This window comes from Myxocyprinus asiaticus, chromosome 46, assembly GCF_019703515.2.
Source record: "Myxocyprinus asiaticus isolate MX2 ecotype Aquarium Trade chromosome 46, UBuf_Myxa_2, whole genome shotgun sequence".
NCBI classification, from domain to species: Eukaryota; Metazoa; Chordata; class Actinopteri; order Cypriniformes; family Catostomidae; genus Myxocyprinus; species Myxocyprinus asiaticus.
Genome location: NC_059389.1, coordinates 15,186,031 through 15,207,315, shown reverse-complemented (window position 1 = coordinate 15,207,315; position 21,285 = coordinate 15,186,031). Strand labels below are relative to the sequence as shown.

The window sequence follows — 21,285 nt, the reverse complement described above, 5'->3', positions numbered from 1 at the left end:
GTACGGAGTATTTATCTCCCATAAACCCACTGAATTTGTAAGCAGAAGAGGGCAGCGTACTCACAGTTTTGTATAGTCGCACTACATCTCCTCGGAGCGGGTTGGCCATTTCTTCAGTTGACCTGTTAAAACTCAACCATGCTTGGGTTTAAGAGCCAAGAACAGTGATTCATCCTGAGAAGATTAAAATTGTAACACGTAAATACCGCATAATCGTACATTAATTTCAATATACCTGTTACCGTGTCATATTGAAAACGATCAGTACTGCAACTTCAGCGGTCTTTGAAAAGCATAAAGTAAAAATAAATGTCCTCTAAAAAGTTTTTATTTTTATTTTTTTAAATGGTTATACTTACAAATTGTTATTGCTATAATTAAAGGCAGGCACCGTACAATATATTTACGTACAATATTAAACAATACTAGTTCATTTATTTCCTAGCCAAAAATAAAAGCCACTTTACAAAATTCTCTCATTATTTACTCACCTCATGCCATCTCAGATGTGTGACTTACTTTCTTCTGCTGAACATAAAGATTTTTAGAAGAATATCTTTGCTCCAAAAATCACATAAAGGTCACATGAAAGTAATCTATCAATACTGAAGTCCTTTTAAAAAAAAAAAAAACATAAATCACTTTCACTTTAAAAATGCAAAAGATGAGTGGAGATTTATAGTTAAAAATAAAAAAAAAAGGACTTTAATATTGATTTGTTTCTCCTCCACACCTATCATATCGCTTCTGAAGATATGGATTAAACCACTAGAGTCTTATCGATTACTTTTATGCTGCTTTTGTACTTTTTGCTGCTTGTAAGTTCTGGTCACCATTCACTTACATTGTATGGACATACAGAGCTGAGATATTTTTCTAAAAATCTTTGTGTTCAGCAGAAGAAAGAAATTCATACACATCTGGAATGGCGTGAGGGTGAGTAAATGATGAGAGAATTTCGTGGTGAACTATCCAGTTAAAGTGCATTGAACAAAAACAATTGTTTTTTATTCTTATATTCAGGGTTGGGGAGTAATGGAATACATGTAACAGGATTAAGTATTTAAAATACAAAATATAAGTAATTGTATTCCACTACAGTTACAATTTAAATCATTGGTAATTAGAATACAGTTACATTCAAAAAGTATTTTGATTACTGAAGAGATTACTTTGCATTTTATTGTCATTTGTTTCATTTAATATTTAGTCCTTTCAGATGGAAAACATTTATACATATAAATTATGTGATCCAAAGTGCATTTGAACAGCGGTGAAACAATTTCTTATGAAGTGTTACATTCATACGAGCAGACAGAGAAGTATGTTTGAAGTAAGTTTGGAGCAGAAGAAAATAGAAATAAACCTTGTGTAAATGGTCAGCTTTATGCTAAGCTAAAATGCTATTTCTAGCCATTTTACATGCACGTTACCAGGCACAATCATATGTTTTAATCAAGAAAATTCACGTTGGATCATAATTTCTTTTTTTTCTAGTAAGACCTTTGATATTATGGCAAAAAATCTTATTCTTGATAATAATTTTGATATTGTTTTCCTGTAAAAATATCTAAAAATCCTTAAAACAATATCAATTTGATTTATTTTAGAAACAACACTGCATAAGATATTTAGGTTTTTCAGAGAACTAATTTTTAATGTGTATTTTGTCTTACTGTACTGGCAGAGTTTTTATAGTCAAAACAAGTGAAAAAATCTACCAGTGCTGAAGAAGTAATCCAAAGTATTTAGAATACGTTACTGACCTTGAGTAATCTAACAGAATACGTTACAAATTACATTTTACAGCATGTATTCTGTAATCTGTAGTGAAATACATTTCAAAAGTAACCCTTCCAACCCTGCTTATATTATGCTACCGGCATACTTTTAGTAGTACAAAGTTATTGGAGTGTACAGCTATTCAACAGAAAACCACAGCAAAGCATGAAATGCAATAATTTATTCAGGCCAGTCCATAGGAAGACATCTACAAAAGTGGATTAGGAGCACAGTATACAGGATAATGATTCTAAGTCAGTCATTTGCATTTCAATTTCAAATGTATTGCCAAGATCATATGAAATTTATTCAAAGGAGATGCCAAGTATTGCTGCTGATCTATAACCAGAAGTAAGGGCATTCAAATAATCCCCATATACACGTAACGCTAAGAAATATCTAATACCATACCTACTCTAACTCAACAATACAATTTTTGGCTTATGGTTTGTAAAAATAATTGGGACAACATTTACAAAAGAGTAAAATCCATATGTGGGAAAATGCACACTAAGATGTTGTCACTATACCACATTCTGGCTTTTAGGTCCTAAGTGCCAATATGTGTAATCTATTTTTTTTCCTGTAAAATAGTCAGCATACAAAACACACACTTTTGAGAAAAAAAAACAAAGTGTGTTCTCTTCCTTGCTATTTGTTTTTTAAATGCAAGGAAATCTTAAAAAACAACCTGAAAACAAATACAAAAGTGTGTGCCACTATAACAAATGCAAAGGCGGGCTATGGTCTTGAGGCGAGGTGTGCAGAGTTAAGGCACTAGTAGAAACAAATAAGCTACTCTCCGCCCTCTTTCACTTCGGTCAGTATTCCCGGACTGTCACAGGCTTCATAATGCAGAGAGAGAAGCATGTCCATGAATGTTGTTAATAATTGGCTCGTAGTCGCTTGTTTTCTTCTCTCAGTTTTTCTATCTCCTCGACAAGTGTGTCATTCACAGAGTACCTCTCAATCAGACCGTGGATTTCATTCTGAAAAATGATTAACAATGTTAAACTGGATTTTTATTCAGCAATGTTAGCATATCACAAGAACTTTAGTTTTATGACTCATTTTTGTAATACTTGTTGGTCAACAGGACACGGTCAAACAAACTTACAAGCTGAATATAGAACTGCCGAACCATTTCCACCTGTAGATTGATAATGTCTCTATGACAGGTGTCCCTGGAGGGAGTTACAAAAATACTTCATCAGTTTACACAAGATACTTTGGATCACTGCAATCAACCACATTTAAGATCTCTAGATTACAGTTTAATGGATGTGTGGTGGCTCACCTGAAGTCCTCCAGTGCCTCATGGATCATATTACGAACAAAGTTCATCTGAACAGAGGTGAGTGGAGCTTCACGGCCCTCAGCTCCAGAATTAACTGCTGCTGCTGCTGCTGGAGCTTCAAAACATCAGTCACACATTATGTCCAATTAAAAAAACAAATATGAATCCAATTTACCACCCTTTAAAACATACCTGGTGCAGCAGCAAGAGGGGATCTAATGACCGGTGAATCATAGGTAAGCTGGGTGGGCAGATCTCTCCTCAGAGTGGGCTCAGGTGTGTTAAATGGATGCACTGATTGAACATGTGTGCTCTGAGAGGCAGGAGGTGAAGTTATGGTATCATACTCTTGCCGAATGTCATTATTCTTTTCCACCTGTCAATAATCCAGAGACAGTGAGGTGAATTTATAGATACGAGAGGACAGAACAGCAGTAATTCTTCCGAAAACTCCTATCAGCTCAGTTTTTTTTAATTATGAACAAAAAGAAATGGACCTTTGTGCCATTCTGTATATCTGGTTCTTGTGGTGGGGTAGTGATGGGCTCCTCCTCTTTTATTGGTGGAGGAGTCTGAACCACAGACGGACTGTAGCAGCGACTGCCTGAAGTGCCCAGTGGGGTCTTCCGCTGGGACGAGCCACCCGGGAAATTAGGCAGGTATTCAAAATCTAGTAACACAGTAAATACAAGTGTTTGTATTGCTGAATACAACAGTGCTGTTTTGTCATGTATGAATCATGTTTTAATGTTCCTTTTATGTACACAACAGTAGATTGAGACACAGATCTTGCCTTTCTTTCCACTCGATGCATCACTCAGTCTGTGGCCTTTGTAATCTAAAAGGATATTATTGAAAAATGGTCAAACATTGGTGAAATGCATTGAAGACTACATACAGTGGCAAGAAAAAGTATGTGAACCCTTTGGAATTAGCTTGTTTTCTGTATTAATTGGTCATAAAATGTGATCTCATCATTATCCAAGTCACAAGTATAGACAAAAAACAAACAAAAAAATGCGCTTAAGTTAACAACACACAATCAGTTATAATCTTTCATTATCATCCCATTAAACATTCACAGTGCAGTGGAAAAAGTAAGTGATCTCTTGGATTTTATAACTGGTTGATCCTCCTTTGGCAGCAATAACCTCAACCGAGTGTTTCTGGTAGCTGCAGATTAGACCTGCACAATGTTCAGAAGGAATTTTGGAACATTCTTTCTTACAGAACTGCTTTAGCTCAGCCATATTCTTAGGAGGTCTGGTGTGAACAGCTCTCTTGAGGTCATTCCACAGCATCTCTATTGGGTTAAGATCTGGAATCTGATTGGGCCACTCCAAAAGGTGGATTTTTTTTAAGCCACTCTGTAGTGGATTTACGTTGATGCAACAATGCAGCAGCTTCCTTCGTGGTGTACTGCCATGGACACCATGCCTGTTTAATGTTTTCCGTATAGTACACTCATGAACAGAGATGTTAACCAGTTTCAATGATACCTTCAAGTCTTTAGATGTCACTGTAGGGTTCTTTTTTACCTCATTAAGCATTCTGCGGTGTGCCCTTTGAGACATCTTGGCTGGACGGCCACTTCTAGGGAGAGTAGCCACAGTACTAAATCGTCTCCATTTATAGATAATTTGTCAAACTGAGGACAGATGAATATCTAAGCTCTTCAAGATAACTTTGTAACCCTTTCCAGCTTTATGCAAAGCAACAATTCGTGATCATAGATCTTCTGAGATCTCCTTTTTGCGAGGCATGGTCCACGTCAGCAGATACTTTTTGTGAAAAGCAAACTCAAAATGTTTGAGTGCTTTTTATAAATCAAAGGAGCTCTAACCCACTCCTCCAACCTCGTTTCATTAATTGGATGCCAGGTTTGCCAACTCCTGACTCTAATTAGCTTATGTTGACATCATTAGCCTAGGGGTTCACATACTTTTTCCAACCTTCACTGTGAATGTTTGAATAATGTATTCAATATGTACAAGATCAATACAATAATTTGTGTCATCAGTTCAAACAGATTGTGTTTGTTCATTATTGTAACTTAGATGAAGTTCAAACCATATTTTAAGACAAATTTATACATAAATGCAGGTAATTACAAAGGGTACACATACTTTTCTTGTCACTGTACATCAGTCTATAATTGAATATAAATGCATAAATATGTAATAAAATAAGAATAATTTGAGATAAAATTATGGTTTGATTATTAAAAACAGATGGTAAGCTGCTATATAACACAAAATAGAAATGTTCTCTCACCATCTCTCACAGGTGAGAAGATGTCTAGGCTGTTTCGGCCGACCCTGAACCTGTCTGTGTTGTGTTGCCCTTCTGCCTCCCTTGAGAACACATCTATACTGCCCCCTAGAAACAATAGAGTAACCTCACAGTTAATGTCAAACAACCATTTAGCCATGTAATTACTGAACAACATATTCAAAACCTTTTGAACTCTGCCGTATATGACTGAACATCGTAAATATTTTAGAAAATACCAACCATTACTTGAAGTTGGGGTATCACCAAATCCATGTGTCTTGAAACCTGTACAGTGAATGGAAAACCATATTAAGAGACCATAAAAGGCAGAGAAAGAAAGATGACAAGAGAATGATTTGAAATAAAATTAAAAATCAAGGACACTACGATGACTTACCATCATTAAGAGGAGAAAAAATATCCAGGTTGAGGCTGTTTCGGCCGATACTACTAAACTTCTCCACACTCGGCAGCTGATCTTGACTGTGCTGGCCTTCTGCTTCTCGGGAGAACAACTCCCCGGCAGTACCTACAGACACACAACACATTCAGTAACTATAGAACCAAAAACATTACAAAAAGCTATAAACAAACCAATTATGACTGAGTATGGAGCTAAATCCTATATAGCCCTAAAGAGGAAAAGTTGACCTGTGATTTGGGCTTGGCCATCTCCTCTTTCTCCAGGAAATTCAGCCACACTAGGTGGTACTGTAGATGTTTGAGTGGAAGGCCCCATCTGCTGACCGCCCAGCTTTACAGAGACCCTCTTATTTGACTGGGAAGACTTGCTGGATGATGTTTTAGTGGACTATGGAAAAAGGGCTTGTTTTTAAATATGCACTATAACCAGGGTCAGAAATTACTTTTTATTTATTTATTTTTTTTTTTTTAAGTAAAAATGTATTAAAAATATTTGCCCCTAGAACTGGTTTTCAAGGGCCATTGTTCAGCTTTAAGTGGACATTTTGTTCCAACCATATAAAAACAAACTGCATGTCATCCTTATTCAGGAATCTGATCGGCAAAAAAAGAACAAAAAAGCAGAAAAGCAGTAATCATAGGCTATATCGCAATTTCATTGTTTATTCAATACACAATGCTGCATTAACGGATAACATACCAATGTCTCAGTGGCAAACATCTGCAGGTTTTAAAGAGTTAAAATTCCAGGTACTCCATGACTGTGGGAACCCCGAATTCATTACAGGGGCAGTTTTTGCCACTACATTTTGAATATCTGTACCATCTTCTTTCTAGCCACTTTCTGACCCTGACTATAACTGATGTGGTGAAAAGTCAGTTCAACGTAACATGTAACAGAGGGTGAGCTGGTACAAATGTTTATATACATGTCACAGCGGCAACTGTACCTTTAATTTGGACGTAGAGTTCTGGAAGCGAATGCAGGTAACCGAAGTCTTGTGAGCTGTGGTGATTTTGACCGGTGCACTGAGGTTGCGCAAATCGTACAGGTAAATTCTGCCCTGTGTGGAGCCTACAACCAATCCAGCCCCGTCTGGAGTAAAGTCGATGGCTGTGAGCGGAGACTCCACCTGCTTATTGCGAAAGACCCTGTAGAGACATGCACACATATACAAATGTGCTTTAGCATCTGATCAACTGAATCTGAATGTAGAAATTCATTCTTCACAGACATTCATACTTCAATCATTAACCTCCAATGGCTGTAATCTCCAAACTGTATAGTGCCAAGCATGGAACAATAATGCCTTACATCTTGCTGGAGGTGTCATAGCAGACAATCTTCTTGTCCAGCCCCACAGTAACAAAGAGCAAATCATTGGCAGGAGAGAACGCCAGCCCTGAACATGGGGCTTTGTGTGCCCCCTCAAACAAGTGCAGCTCCTTTTGAGTGTTGGCATCCCACAGTGCCACCGAGCCACTATCAGACACGGTGCCCAGGAGAGACCTTTTCACCAGTGAGTATCTCAGATCATGAATGGGCTAAAGAGAAAACAAATTGTGCTTTCTAAAAAGAGTTTAACAGTGGACAGTCACAAGCTTTACATGACTGGTATAGTATACTTGCTTTATTGTATGGCTGAAGAAAATGTCCTGTGCCAACAAACTCACCACATTTGGCCCATGACCAAAGGGTTTACTAGACAGGTTGGTTGTAATACTGTGGAGGATGATATCTCCACTGGTAGAGCCTGATGCTATGTAGCTATCTCCTCCATTAAAAGACACACATGTGACTTCTTCCTTGTGGTCCTAACCAGAAAGACGCAAAGGAAATGGGTTAGGATGTGGCTGATTCCACAGATTTCAGTTTTTTTATTTTTTTATTTGTTTTTAGATTTTAGTCTCAATCCTAAGCGGAATGATCAGCACACATAAAACTTGTGTCAAAAAGATCTAAACCGCCCCTCTGAGTGTCCTTTGAAACTTCCTTGATGGTATTGGAGGCAGACACGCTTGTTATCTTTCATTAGCTATACAGCTAAACACTGTTTGAAAATGTGCCAAACCTTGAGGCTACGGTGCAATCTCTTCGTCTTTAGGTCCCAGATATTAACTGTATTATCCAGGCCTCCACTGACCAGGAACTGTGACGTGGAGTTCAGACTGACGCGGGTTTGCTTTTTCTTAAAAATAAAAGCCCATTATGAGACATACTCAGCATTAAATTTCACACATTACAATTTATTTTTGAGACAGCTAATAACAAAAGGTTGACAGCTCACCCCTTCCCCAAGCTCCATCACTACAGCTGGTGAGGACTTGAGACTGGAAACCACCAGTTTGTCCCCTATACTGCTGGCACTGACCAGGTACTGATCTGAACATCGTTAAGGCAGATCTTTTAGCTGTAAAAACAACCCACTAAATACTACCTCTATTAATACACCTGCAATTTATCCCACTGTTTAATGTATAACAGCCACCCAGTCCTGTTTATGTTGGATATAAGAGGAATTTCAATTGAGAACCTCAACACTACAAGACTGGGCTTGATCTTTTTTAAGTAAAACATAACTACATGGGAATCCCTTTCTGTAAATATGTGTAAAATGCCTATGATGCTCAAATATGCTGTCGACATATGAAGCCAATAATGCCCATCAACTTCAGAGGATACTGCTGCTGCTCCAGCACACTTGAGCCACCGGATGTGTGGCACTGTGCGGGTTGAACTGCTCCATCACCGTCATGGAGGTCGAGTCCCAGATCTTCAGGCAGTCACCTGACGACACCAGTCGTGTGACGTCCTCCATAGCAACAGCTGCCAAAAGACAAAAGATGGACATCTGTCAGGCGTACACGCTATAATGTTCCTATTCACGTGAAGCTCTACAGGCAGTTAGTCTGAAATAGTCATGACATCTTATGGTGCTGCACATTAAAGTACTGCTATGATATTATTGTTACTTGTACGAACACTCACAGAAAGATGAAACCCGTATTTGTTTAGATAACTGTCAATTCTTAGTCTGAATTATGCCTTAACAACAAGTATAAATGTTTTTGAATACTTCTATTAAATGAAACCAAGTTAGCAAACCAGCAATGAAGCTAGTTGAAGACAACTTTAGAGTATAATAAAATTTATTTACGCAGGTGACTTCAACAGCTAATTCTGAACAAAAACGTCTGAAATAAACCATTAAAACGCTAGTTATCTAACTGGCTTTGCTTCCAATGCGTATGTACTACTTTTTGTTTATATTGTTATGCTAACAGTTCCTGTATTCAACAGCTGATTAGCAAGAGCTAACTACTTACCCTGCGTTTAGACTACAAAAAGAGTGGAAATTCAGGAGGATATGTTGGTAAAAACTTCACAAGACATCCACGGAGACTGAATAAATGTGTCCTTTTATTTAAGTGTAAAACTTTGTCATATCACCAAAGTTTGAAAAATTCGTGGCTCCAGTAAGGAACCGCCACTACGGCGTGCTGCTGTGCTCAAAAAACAAGAAACATTCGGAAATACACCAACGCCAATGTGAAGAGAGGAGTTACAATTCATTGAGTGTCTAAGTTTGTACTCCTGAGAAAGAATATGCGTTTAAATGTTTGTAGCGCTGTTAAATTGCAGGTACAAATTTAAATAGGTTCATAGCCCACACTTTTATATTTTTTAGATCAACATTCATAGCGAGAACACACAGGATAGTTTTGATCTGGGGTTAAAGAGATAGTGCACCCAAAATTTCTAATCATTTACTCACTCTCATGCCATCCCAGATGTGTGACTTTCTTTCTTCTGCAGAACACAAACGAAGATTTTTAGAAGAGTATCTCAGCTCTATAAGTCCATTCAATGCAAGTGAATAGTGACCAAAATTGTGAAGCTCCAAAAAGCACATAAAGGCAGCATAAAAGTAATCCATATGACTCCAGTTGTTAAATCTATGTCTTTACAAGCGATATGATTAGGTGTGGGTGAGAAACGGATCAATATGTAAGTCCTTTTTTACTATAAATCTCCACTTTCGCTTTTAAAAAATGTGAAATGGAGATTTATAGTAAAAACAAATGATTTAAATATTGATCTGTTTCTCATCCAATGGATTGCATCGCTTCAGAAGACACACATTAAACAATTGAAGTCATATGGATTCCTTTTATGCTGCCTTTATTTGATTTTTGGAGCTTCAAAGTTTTGGTCAAAATTCACTAGAATTGTAAGGTGCTACAGAGCTTCTTCTAAAAATCCTTGTTTGTGTTCAGCAAAAGAAAAATGTCATACACATCTGGGATGGCATGAGGGTGCGTAAATGACAGAATTGTCTTTTTTTTTTGGTTGAACTATCCCTTTAAATTGAGTAGGAAAGGTCCCTCCACAAAAATCTTAATTGAACCCCTGGTTATGTGATGCTATGCTTTAAAGATAGTAGTGTTTATCACGAAACTTGTCAAGAAAATCTCCTAGTTCTTCTTTACTCCAAAACCAATAGAAATAAATATAAAAATATTTTGCCTATTGAAAATGAAGCCTATTTTTGGGGCCATTGAGATTATTATTATTATTATTATTATTATTTTACATTCTGACATTATTTTCATGACACTTCTGTAAATTTTACACTCCAATTCTCATTACCACAATGCAGAAAAAAAGATGGTCATAGTGATATTCTCATTACCGCAATAATAATAAAAAAATATATATATTTTAATCTGTAAAGTATTTAATTTTCAATTATTTTACTGACTGTGACTAATGACGGTGTTATGAGAATCATCATTGAATACAATGGGAATAGTAAAAGTAAAACTTCTGGACATGTTAATGAGAACTAGAGAGTGTCCTGGAAATAATGTCACAAAAAATGTCCCTAAATGTAGGCTTCATTTTCTTTATGCAAAATGTAATTTCATAATCTTTTTGTATTGTTTTAGGATATTTTTTGACAGGTTTTGTGAGAATCACCCAGTATTGCTATAATACAGCTTTAGTGTATACTACATCTTGGGATTTATTTAAAACATTAAAGAAGTAAAAAGAAATACAAGGCAATGGTAAGCACTCCTGAGAAGGAATATGTTCAAAGTTTTCAAGTGCTATTAAATAAAAAGTAAAAAAATAAACACAGGCAGGTTCATAGCAACATTCATGTGTGTGAACATATCGAGGATATTTATGATAAACATTTAATATAGCAGCGCTCCAATGTACATTGCATTTAGATATTTGTAAAAAAAAAAATAATGAAATAGAGGAATACAAGGTTTAGGTACATGACTTTGCATAGTGATAACATACGTAGATAATACAGCAAGAGCTTAAATATTCTTCATTAAACTTCATCAAATAATTAAAGTTTCTGAATCTCTGAAACCAGGAATAGTTCATGCTGTCCAGCTGCAATGTCAACCTGCTGTCATTGTGGCAGAGGTACAAGGACTTTGACATAGTTCAAGGGAAAGAAGCCAGACTCCCCTCTGAGCATACCCTCATACCAGTTCTCATCTATCTGGCTGGTCAGAATGATGATGTCACCTTCCTTAAAGCCCAGCTCTCTCTGGTTTTCTGGCTGGAAATTGTAAAGTGCCCGACAGCAAGGCTGATCCAATGGGGAACCACTGTCATCTAGCAAACATTGACACATTCCAACTTTTATTAAGTTTTTAATGTTCATAAAGAGCCAATATAGTATATATAGAATGAACGTATAATATAGCAAAATTAAAAAATCTATACAGTGGACCCAAAAAGTTTTGGACACTTTTAGACAACTAAGGAACAATTAAAATGTATTAATTTAATTGCATTAGATAACAAAATATCAAACAAAGTGGCATCTACAAACAAATAATGCTAGACCTTTTCTCAAAACTATTTTACATTGTTTAAGGACTTTCAAGAGTAACCACAAGTGTAGTTCATCACATTAACTATGTTTCACTAGTTTGACAACAAGAAAATGTAAAAATTTGTTTGATCTTAATTTTGAACAATATATCTATTGTTTTATAGTTTGAAACAAGCATATCTTTTTTTTCAATGTTTTGCTTGAAAAGTTAAATAATGCAAAGACATTTTAAAGAGGTGGCTATGAGTCCAAATTCTTTTCCACTATACACCCTCATAGCGGCAGCCATTTCTGACATCTGCTTAAGTGTCAAAATGATTTTTACTCACAGTTGCTGACTGGATTCACTGAAGTTTGGGTTTTCATGGCTTCCTTGTCAGGGGGGTGAATAACAACAGGAGCATCTGGCAAAGAACCGTTGACAGACATTAGTAGCAAACCTACTGTAGCTTGGCCTTCCTGTCTATTAAATATAAGGCTGTGTGGTACATCTAAGTGACAGATGTGTATCATACGGTTTTTAAAATACTTACATTTTTCACTCAAAGCTTCAGTAACCTCAGTAGCTGTGGTACATAATATAATATTTCAGACCAAGAAGCATTTACATGTTCCAAGACTCTTTCAGTCTACATAAGAGTACAACTAAACACTACACCTGATGACTGTCCGGAAGAGCAAGTGGAAAAACCATAAATATCCGTGTAGCACATTGTGCTTGCAACTGATTTTGATGCAAATACCCTCTTGGGTCGATTGCTTGCATCTGTTATCCTATAGACAGGGACACAATAAGAGGGCACCGTAATCAATTAAATAGATCTAAGAACTTAATTAATATGAGTTGAGGTCTATGAACAAATCATGATTCTGACCTGGTCTGCAAATTGCTCCTGAGATGTTCTAGAATCTGGCATGACTGGCGGTGGTAGTCTATTACTGCTTCTGTAAGACCTGAGAGATACTGCATCCGTTCTGCCTAAAACACAATAAATGCCATTAACAATGCATTGGAAAACAAGGTCTGACTAAGTTAAAAATATACAAATGCTTTTAAAGCAGTATTGTAAGTACTGTAAACAAAGAACTGTATTTGGTGGACAAAATGTCATTTTGGCTTACATCTTTTTCTAAGAGGTTAAACATGCTTCTCTCAGCCAGATCTTTGGATTCTTCAAACTTCTCAAATGCCTTCTTTATCTCAGAGTCTGCGATCTTGCCTTTACGCCTCTTCTTGTAATCAAAATCTAGACGACGGCCTTCAAGTTTTCTTAAATGGTACTGACAATCAGAAAAAGAAGGTAAGTTCTTCGTTCAGTACAAAAATAATTTCTTTAAACAAAATGCATGTGTCACTTATATTCATGTTGAATGATTACATTCAAAAAAGGATTTTTGCAGCTTGTTCAATTTACTTAATTAAAATCAACTAAAGCAACACAATTCTAGAACATTTTGTCAAAACTTGATTTCATTGCGTTCTATCCATTTAAATTTGTAAAATGGACAAAACCTCATCTATTTGAGTTGGGACTACATAAATCTTAATGTAGCACTGATGAAACAGGGCAGGTGCTTTGCAGGGGACTCGATAGAGAGACAGTAAATGTTAAAATTGAGTGTTATTTTATGTGTTTTTGTGTAAGATGAATATAAAGAGGGATTCTTGTTAGTGTTTAATGGTTTGTTATGTTGATATTTAGAAGAGTTTCTGTTATGTTAAAGTTTTGGGGTTTACCATTATGGTAACGATGAGGACAGGTAGAAGTAGCACACGAAATGATTGTTTGCTTCATTGAGCAAATACTGTGCTAACCATAGCATTGTTACTAAACTATACTCTGTAGTGCTTCTAACCAGCATGTATTTGGCATGCTAAGCTAACATTAACTTTTACTAGTTAGCACATAAAGAAATAAGAGATTTATTTGAGTTACTTTGAGATGTCTAATTTTGTTGAGTTTACCCAATTCAACTAGGTTCCTTCTAAACAAAGTGTTGTGTTGAGATTACATAGCAGTTTTAAGTTAAGAAAACAAAACTAATTTCAAACACGAGAAACCACTGTCCACGACTGAATCAAGTTCAGCCAAAGAGCTATTTTGTTTTTGAGTGTAGAATACAAATAAAAAGAAATGTACATTTGTGAAATATTTCTTGTTATTTTTCTTAGTATTTTTTTGTTTTAAACTATAATTTTTTTATTTTTAAATATATATATATATATATATATATATATATATACACTATATTGCCAAAAGTATTCGCTCATCTGCCTTTAGACGCATATGAACTTAAGTGACATCCCATTCTTAATCCATAGGGTTTAATATGACGTCGGCCCACCCTTTGCAGCTATAACAGCTTCAACTCTTCTGGGAAGGCTTTCCACAAGGTTTAGGAGTGTGTTTATGGGAATTTTTGACCATTCTTCCAGAAGCGCATTTGTGAGGTCAGACACTGATGTTGGACGAGAAGGCCTGGCTCGCAGTCTTCGCTCTAATTCATCCCAAAGGTGCTCTATTGGGTTGAGGTCAGGACTCTGTGCAGGCCAGTCAAGTTCTTCCACACCAAACTCACTCATCCATGTCTTTATGGACTTGCTTTGTGCACTGGTGCGCAGTCATGTTGGAACAGGAAGGGGCCATCCCCAAACTGTTCCCACAAAGTTGGGAGCATGGAATTGTCCAAAATCTCTTGGTATGCTGAAGCATTCAGAGTTCCTTTCACTGGAACTAAGAGGCCAAGCCCAGCTCCTGAAAAACAACCCCACACCATAATCCCCCCTCCACCAAACTTCACAGTTGGCACAATGCAGTCAGACAAGTACCGTTCTCCTGGCAACCACCAAACCCAGACTCGTCCATCAGATTGCCAGATGGAGAAGCGTGATTCGCTCCAGAGAACGCGTCTCCACTGCTCTAGAGTCCAGTGGCGGCGTGCTTTACAGCACTGCATCTGACGCTTTGCATTGCACTTGGTGATGTATGGCTTGGATGCAGCTGCTCGGCCATGGAAACCCATTCCATGAAGCTCTCTACGCACTGTTCTTGAGCTAATCTGAAGGCCACATGAACTTTGGAGGTCTGTAGCGATTGACTCTGCAGAAAGTTGGCGACCTCTGCGCACTATGCGCCTCAGCATCCGCTGACCCCGCTCTGTCATTTTACGTGGCCTACCACTTCGTGGCTGAGTTGCTGTCATTCCCAATCGCTTCCACTTTGTTATAATACCACTGACAGTTGACTGTGGAATATTTAGTAGCGAGGAAATTTCACGACTGGACTTGTTGCACAGGTGGCATCCTATCACAGTACCACGCTGCAATTCACTGAGCTCCTGAGAGCGGCCCATTCTTTCACAAATGTTTGTAGAAGCAGTCTGCATGCCTAGGTGCTTCATTTTATACACCTGTGGGCATGGAAGTGATTGGAACACCTGAATTCAATTATTTGGATGGGTGAGCGAATACTTTTGGCAATATAGTGTATATATATATATATATATATATATATATATATATATATATATATATATATATATTTAATATTGTAATTATAAATGTATTTAAAATCTTTCTATCACAACCTGTATTCCAGGCACTAGAAATGCCAAGTTCGTGGGTTCAGTTCCCAGGGAACACAAAAACTGATGAAAAGATAAAATGTATACATTGAATGCACTGTTAGTCACTTTAGATAAAAGTATCTGCCAAATGCTTAAATGCAAAATGTAAATCTCATAATCCCCTATAGGGGTTCAAAAGCCCTGATTGGGTAACCCTGCCCAAACATAAATGCATGTTTTGAAGAAGGCACTTAACAACACTTTTATCCAGGCTAACTGTCCCTGCAATTAGTATGCTGTGAAAAAAAAAATGCATCTGCAAAATAACAGGAAATCTCAACTTTTTGAATTAACCCAAAGAGGAATCCAAGTTACATTATGCTTATTTAACAACATTATGACCCCATACCCCAATTTCCTTCAGTTCTTTGTCCTGTAGTGACTGCAGAGGATCAATGAAGGTTTGCTTCACTCGGACATCCATACAGTCTCTTGCCTGGGCTACTTGTTTCAATGCCTCTCCCATTTCAATCAGAGCAAAACCTACAGTTGTAGAAACATAAAAACTGCTATTTTGAAATCTATATTCAAAAACATCATTTCTGTTTCATTCGTTGTCTCTAACATACCAAAACCAGACTCAACTCCAAGCTCACTGCCATAGCGGAGCATACAATCTCCAAGAATGCCCTCAGTCTGTGGATAACCGACAGCCTTCATCTGCCCGCGTATTCTAGAGACTGTGTTGAGCATGCTGAGTTTTGCTCTGTAGGCTAGAAGTCAATAATAATTGCATGATTAAAAAAAATCATATTAACTAAACTTTAAAGAATGACCTTTAAAAAACATGGTTTATTTAATACCTGGGTTTGGCTGAAGATATCCTATTGTTTTCGGAACAAGGTCAAGAATCAATTTGTGAGTAATATCCGTTTTCTACAATAAAGCAACCAATAAAATACACAATGAAAAAGCATTTTGATGCAACAAAGTCCTTAATATTTCAATTTAACATTATTTTTTCATTATCCATGTATTATTCATACCCTTTCCATATTGAGGAATTCTTCATCCAGCTTTGTCCCTTCAACCCCATTGATCTTTTCCTTTAGTAACTGGAAGTATAAACAAAGATGAAAAAAAGAAACAACTTATTTGTTATCAATATGTCAGCACAGAGTGGGCAATAAGTTAAGAAAATGGGTTCAGAAATTAAACAGTTGACCATACCTGTTGATGCTCATTGACCCCACCCATGGGTCTGACTTTACTTTGCTTAAATTAGTTCACATTTACCATATAGTGTGCTGTTCCAAATTGTTCATAATGTTGACAAATTATACATCTTTATAATATGTCAACATTATTAACTCTTTTTTTGACTAGACTATACAGTGTATTTGAACTAATTTAAGCAAAGTAACATCAGTTCTGGGGGGAGGGGGCATGCACATCAACAGGTTAGGTGATTTGAATCAAAAGCTTTAACTCTTAAGCTCGGATGGGCCCACTGGTTTTAAACATTTAGGCATTATGACCAGAACTGAACAAGTGGTTTAAAATTTGTAGACAAATCAGAAGTGTTCTGTTTTGATAATTTGTTAATCATTTTGCACTGTACTGTACATATTATTGTAATCTGTAAAAACATCAAACTGATAAAATAGCCTTATTTTGTGTTGTTGGAAAGCTCTCAGAGAGTTGAATACAACCAGCTTTTCTTTTTACTCAAGTCCATTTGTTACAACGAGCCCACATACAACATAATCAGATGTATAGATCATATAATAATCCACACCAAGTACAATGTGCACATAGCACATAATGTGCTATCTGGCTATAAACACATTAGCATTCCTGGTGCAGGTGACTTAATCGAAATTATGTAGTACGTCATGGAACGCTAAACCAATCGTATCAAGCCTTAGGTATACTTTCATTTTGACGTGAACGCTTAGCATCTGGTCAAACACGAGCCTGTCAAAGTATACTCCATATAACTATGCGCGCATACAAAGGTGGTTGGTGCATGCGGGCTACGACTGCTATGAGACACTGGACTTTCTCTTCTGGAGTTTAGAACCATAAAGATGATTTTATATTCCTTCAGACTCCAGCTATACAAATGCAGGTATCTCCAGACCTCCTCACACATGCGCTCTTGACTTGTACATCCACTGTTGTTGTTTTTACCTTCATCTCCTGATGTTTAGCAGCAATTTCATCTTCTTCTAGCACTTCTTCATAACAGCAATGGCTCAAATGTAAGTGATGCCACCTTGCGGACGCACATATTAGTTCAAAGATGCGCATTTAGAAGAATCGGGCTGCGCTCGTTCAGTGATTGTGCACTCTGCTGTTGACGATATTTGTGTCACGCGTCCCGTACGAGTGTCCGCATCTGACTTAAGTATACTTTGGGCTTTAGGATTCAGATCGATGCAACCAGAGGTGAAAGTCATACAAATATGGGCAGAGAGGATCGTTCACTCTAATTACATATGGCCACCAGGAGATGGCGCCAAGTACATGACACAGATTCAATGATGGCTCAAATGACACAGAATGGAATAGAATGGGATCTTGTTACTCATGCCTTCATGCTTTGGAGTGAAAGCAGCCTTTAGTCATTGTTGTATTTGCATCTGTAATTAGTTCTTATGTACAATTATTATGTTTTATTTGTTTGGAGAGGCTTTTGGACACTTGGAAATGTTTTTGGACACTAGGATAATTTTTATAATGCTATAACTTTTGATTGCTTTGTTGTATTAACACAAAATTTTACTCAGTTACATGTGACATGATTGGGTACTGAACAAAAACAGTTTTTCGGAGCTACATTATTTACACCCTGAGAAACATAATGTCACATTAGCAAAATAGAGAAAAAAGTATGGTTGGAAGTCTTTTTTTTTTTTGATTTTTCAGCAGTTTCTTAGGCTGAGAATCTCATAATTCATAATAATCTATTTAATTAAAAATATGAAAAGTTTTCTTTAAGACTACCAAACAATTGACCCTCTTTGTTTTGTTTTTTTATTTTTGTTTTGTTTTTTTGTAGAGTTATAATCCTTTTTGGCATGCCACTAAAACAGGACATCTTTAAAAACACTTTCAGAGCTTTTAGGGTTCAGTATTATTTTTTTCCTTTTTTTTTCTTTTTCTTTACACAAAGTCCAACTACATAAGTATTCTTCATAACTATGACATAATGGTATCAAGAACAATACAAAAAGACTAGGATCATAGTTTCCTTAATGGTTTAACTGCAATCTTTACATGATTACGAGAATGATAGTTTGACCACAACACAATTCAGGTGAACAGAGATACATTCCCAAACAAAACCAGGAAATCAGACCTTGCCATTTTTAACACATTGTGATGACTGAGAATCTGTTTCCTCTAGTCCATAAGAAAAAACTCTTTATCAAGTTCAGTGATTTGGCCAATGCTTCTACAACACTAAGAGGATTAAAACAGCCATGAATGACTAGAAAGAATGTGACCTTGGAAACTTTTTTAATAATCATACTTCGTGGCTTGGGACCTAAACTGTCCCTAATGCACTGTAAACAAAAACTATGCAGGAGTGACTGCTCAGGCTCTGCAAGAGATTTCAGGAGAATTTATTATCCACAATAAACTCGATATGAACAAAAACATTAGCAGATAGTAGATGGACTTTGTATCCAAGAAAAAGACAACACCCTTGTGCGTGTGTCTCACTAGCTTTCTTGTCAGCAAACTCCTAGCTTCTAGCAGCTCACCTCACCTCTGCAGTAATTCAACCCAACAGGCCTGACACAGCAATACAAGGTGACGGGGGCAAGTTTGATTTCATAGGCGAGCTGAGCAACAGACTTCTAGCCTGCCAGTACTGCAATTTCTCTTTATAAAACAGATAGTTTGCGACCCTGAATTCTGATTAGATGAGCAGTGTTCATAGCATTGTAAAATGAATATAAAAGCACACTTGGCATAGCACATTTAAACAATACGAGAGGCCGTGCTATATTGTGAATATAGTTACGTCTGAAGGGCGTTGTTAAGCACAACGTAAAGCAGAATAACCCCTTCAGCCGTGAATATATTCACAATATTGCACAGCCTCAAGTGCCTTACTGCTTTCAAAAAATGGTTACCACATACTAAAAATATTAAGTGCACAAATGTTTAAAGGAATATCCCAGGTTCAATACAAGTTAAGCTCAATCGACAGCATTTGTGGCATAATTGATTACCACAAAATTAATTGTGACATCCCTCCTCTTCTTTAAAAAAAGCAAAAATTGAGGTTACAGTGAGGCACTTACAATGGAAGTGAATGGGGCCAATTATTGGAGGGTTTAAAGGCAGAAATGTGAAGCTTATAATTTTATAAAAGCACTTACATTAATTCTTTTAAAACTTGTGTATTATTTGAGCTGTAAACTTGTTTATATCATCATTTTTTATGGTCGTTTTAGGGTTTACAGCGGTATGTCGTCATGGCAATGAAGTTGTACAACTGGCTAGGACTTTACACAGAAAAGGTTAGTAAGCGATTTTATCACACTAAAATCATGTTAACATGCATATTGTTTATATCTTGTGTCTATACTTTTGAAACAGTGAGTTTTTAACGTTTACAGATTGGCCGCATTCACTTCCATTATAAGTGCTTCACTGTAACTGTATTGGTGTCTTTCATCATATTGCTGTTGCCGCTGTTTTAAAAAAAGCGGTAAGCCACTCATGTCCGAGCGTTACAGTGATTTATTTTCCCACAAGTAAGAGGTTTTTATGCACAATGCAAATGTTTTACATGAGTTCAGAGATAATTTCAAATATTGGTATTTTTTAAACAATTAGAAAACTCTTGCACATAACTTACTGTCCAGAACCTCTTTTTGGAGATTACAAGTTTAAGGGTATTTTTACTGTTAAATGACTGTCACTGCTTAGTGCTTCTGAACACTTATAAGACAACCCAGCATTAAAGGAATATTCCTTGTTCAATACAAGTTAAGCTCAATCGACAGCACTTGTGGCATAATGTTGATTACCAAAAAAAAAAAAAATATATATATATTTTGACTCGTCCCTCCTTTTCTTTAAAAAAAGCAAAACTCTGGGTTACAGTGAGGCACTTACAATGGTAGTGAATGGGGCCAATCTTTGGAGGGTTTAAAAGGCAGAATGTGAAGCTTATAATTTTATAAAAGCACTTCCATGAATTCTTCTGTTAGAACTAGTGTATTATTTGAGCTAAGTGGTTAGAATCATAATTTTTAGTCAATTTAGGGGTTTTAGGTTTTACAGAGTTGTCGCCATTGCAGCAAAATTGCAAAATTGTCTAACTTTACACAGAAAAGGTTAGTAAGCAATTTTATCACTCTAATATCATGCGAACACACATATTGTTTACGTCTTGTGGCTATACTTTTTAAATAGTGTGTATTTTGAAATTTACGGACTGGGCCCATTCACTTCCATTGTAAGTGCCTCATTGTAACCCAGATTATTGCTTTTTTTGTTTGTTTGTTTGTTTTTTAAGAAAAAGAGGGACAAGTCAAAAATAATTTTTGTGGTAATTAACATTATGTCACAAATGCTGTCAAATGGTCTTAACTTTTATTAGTACCGGAATATTTCTTTAACTGGACCATCACATTAGGTCATACATAGTTGGCTTCAGTACAGTCGCTCTAGATACTGAAACAGCCTGAAAAGTGACGCACTGAGAAATGTTAGCTAAAATATCCACACCGTCAACAAACGTAGCAATAGTATTAAAAGTCTTTTTAAGCGCGAATTAAATCACTGTTAATAATGTTTGTTCTTAATGCTGAATCAGTTTAAAGAAATGACTCGAACACGGTGACATATATCTGCTTTGAATCGTCAAACGAAAGCTTCGCATTACCTGACTGGCTTTGTGAAACTGTTTCTTCAGTCCGGCCACTGACATCCTTATCCTTCAACCTGAAATGTTTAATATTAACTTGCGTGTCGGGATGGCTCAGTGTGCGGTTGTGTACTATCACTCCTCGTGAGTGCACACAGCTCTCCACCCTCTTCCGTCCGTCGCAA

The 21,285-nt window shown here is 36.7% G+C and overlaps 2 protein-coding genes across 2 annotated transcripts; both read right to left on the bottom strand.

Annotated features, from left to right (window-relative positions):
* Positions 1–1,948: 1,948 nt before the first annotated feature.
* On the bottom strand, positions 1,949–9,572 carry nedd1 (NEDD1 gamma-tubulin ring complex targeting factor). Its single transcript, XM_051689837.1, has 17 exons — positions 9,104–9,572; positions 8,460–8,603; positions 8,065–8,159; positions 7,849–7,965; positions 7,451–7,591; positions 7,092–7,321; positions 6,727–6,928; positions 6,005–6,164; positions 5,751–5,882; positions 5,594–5,638; positions 5,354–5,458; positions 3,873–3,917; positions 3,577–3,749; positions 3,272–3,455; positions 3,080–3,194; positions 2,900–2,966; positions 1,949–2,771 (listed from the first exon to the last, which is right to left on the bottom strand). Exons 2-17 carry the CDS (start codon positions 8,593–8,595, stop codon positions 2,667–2,669), a joined length of 2,052 nt encoding a protein of 683 aa, XP_051545797.1. The 5' UTR covers positions 8,596–8,603; positions 9,104–9,572; the 3' UTR covers positions 1,949–2,666.
* sh3gl3b (SH3-domain GRB2-like 3b) lies at positions 9,176–21,279 on the bottom strand. Its single transcript, XM_051689838.1, has 11 exons — positions 21,119–21,279; positions 16,254–16,322; positions 16,071–16,143; positions 15,837–15,980; positions 15,617–15,750; positions 12,763–12,921; positions 12,516–12,619; positions 12,299–12,414; positions 12,174–12,206; positions 11,970–12,044; positions 9,176–11,417 (listed from the first exon to the last, which is right to left on the bottom strand). Exons 1-11 carry the CDS (start codon positions 21,161–21,163, stop codon positions 11,209–11,211), a joined length of 1,161 nt encoding a protein of 386 aa, XP_051545798.1. The 5' UTR covers positions 21,164–21,279; the 3' UTR covers positions 9,176–11,208.
* Between the last annotated feature and the right edge of the window lie 6 nt (positions 21,280–21,285).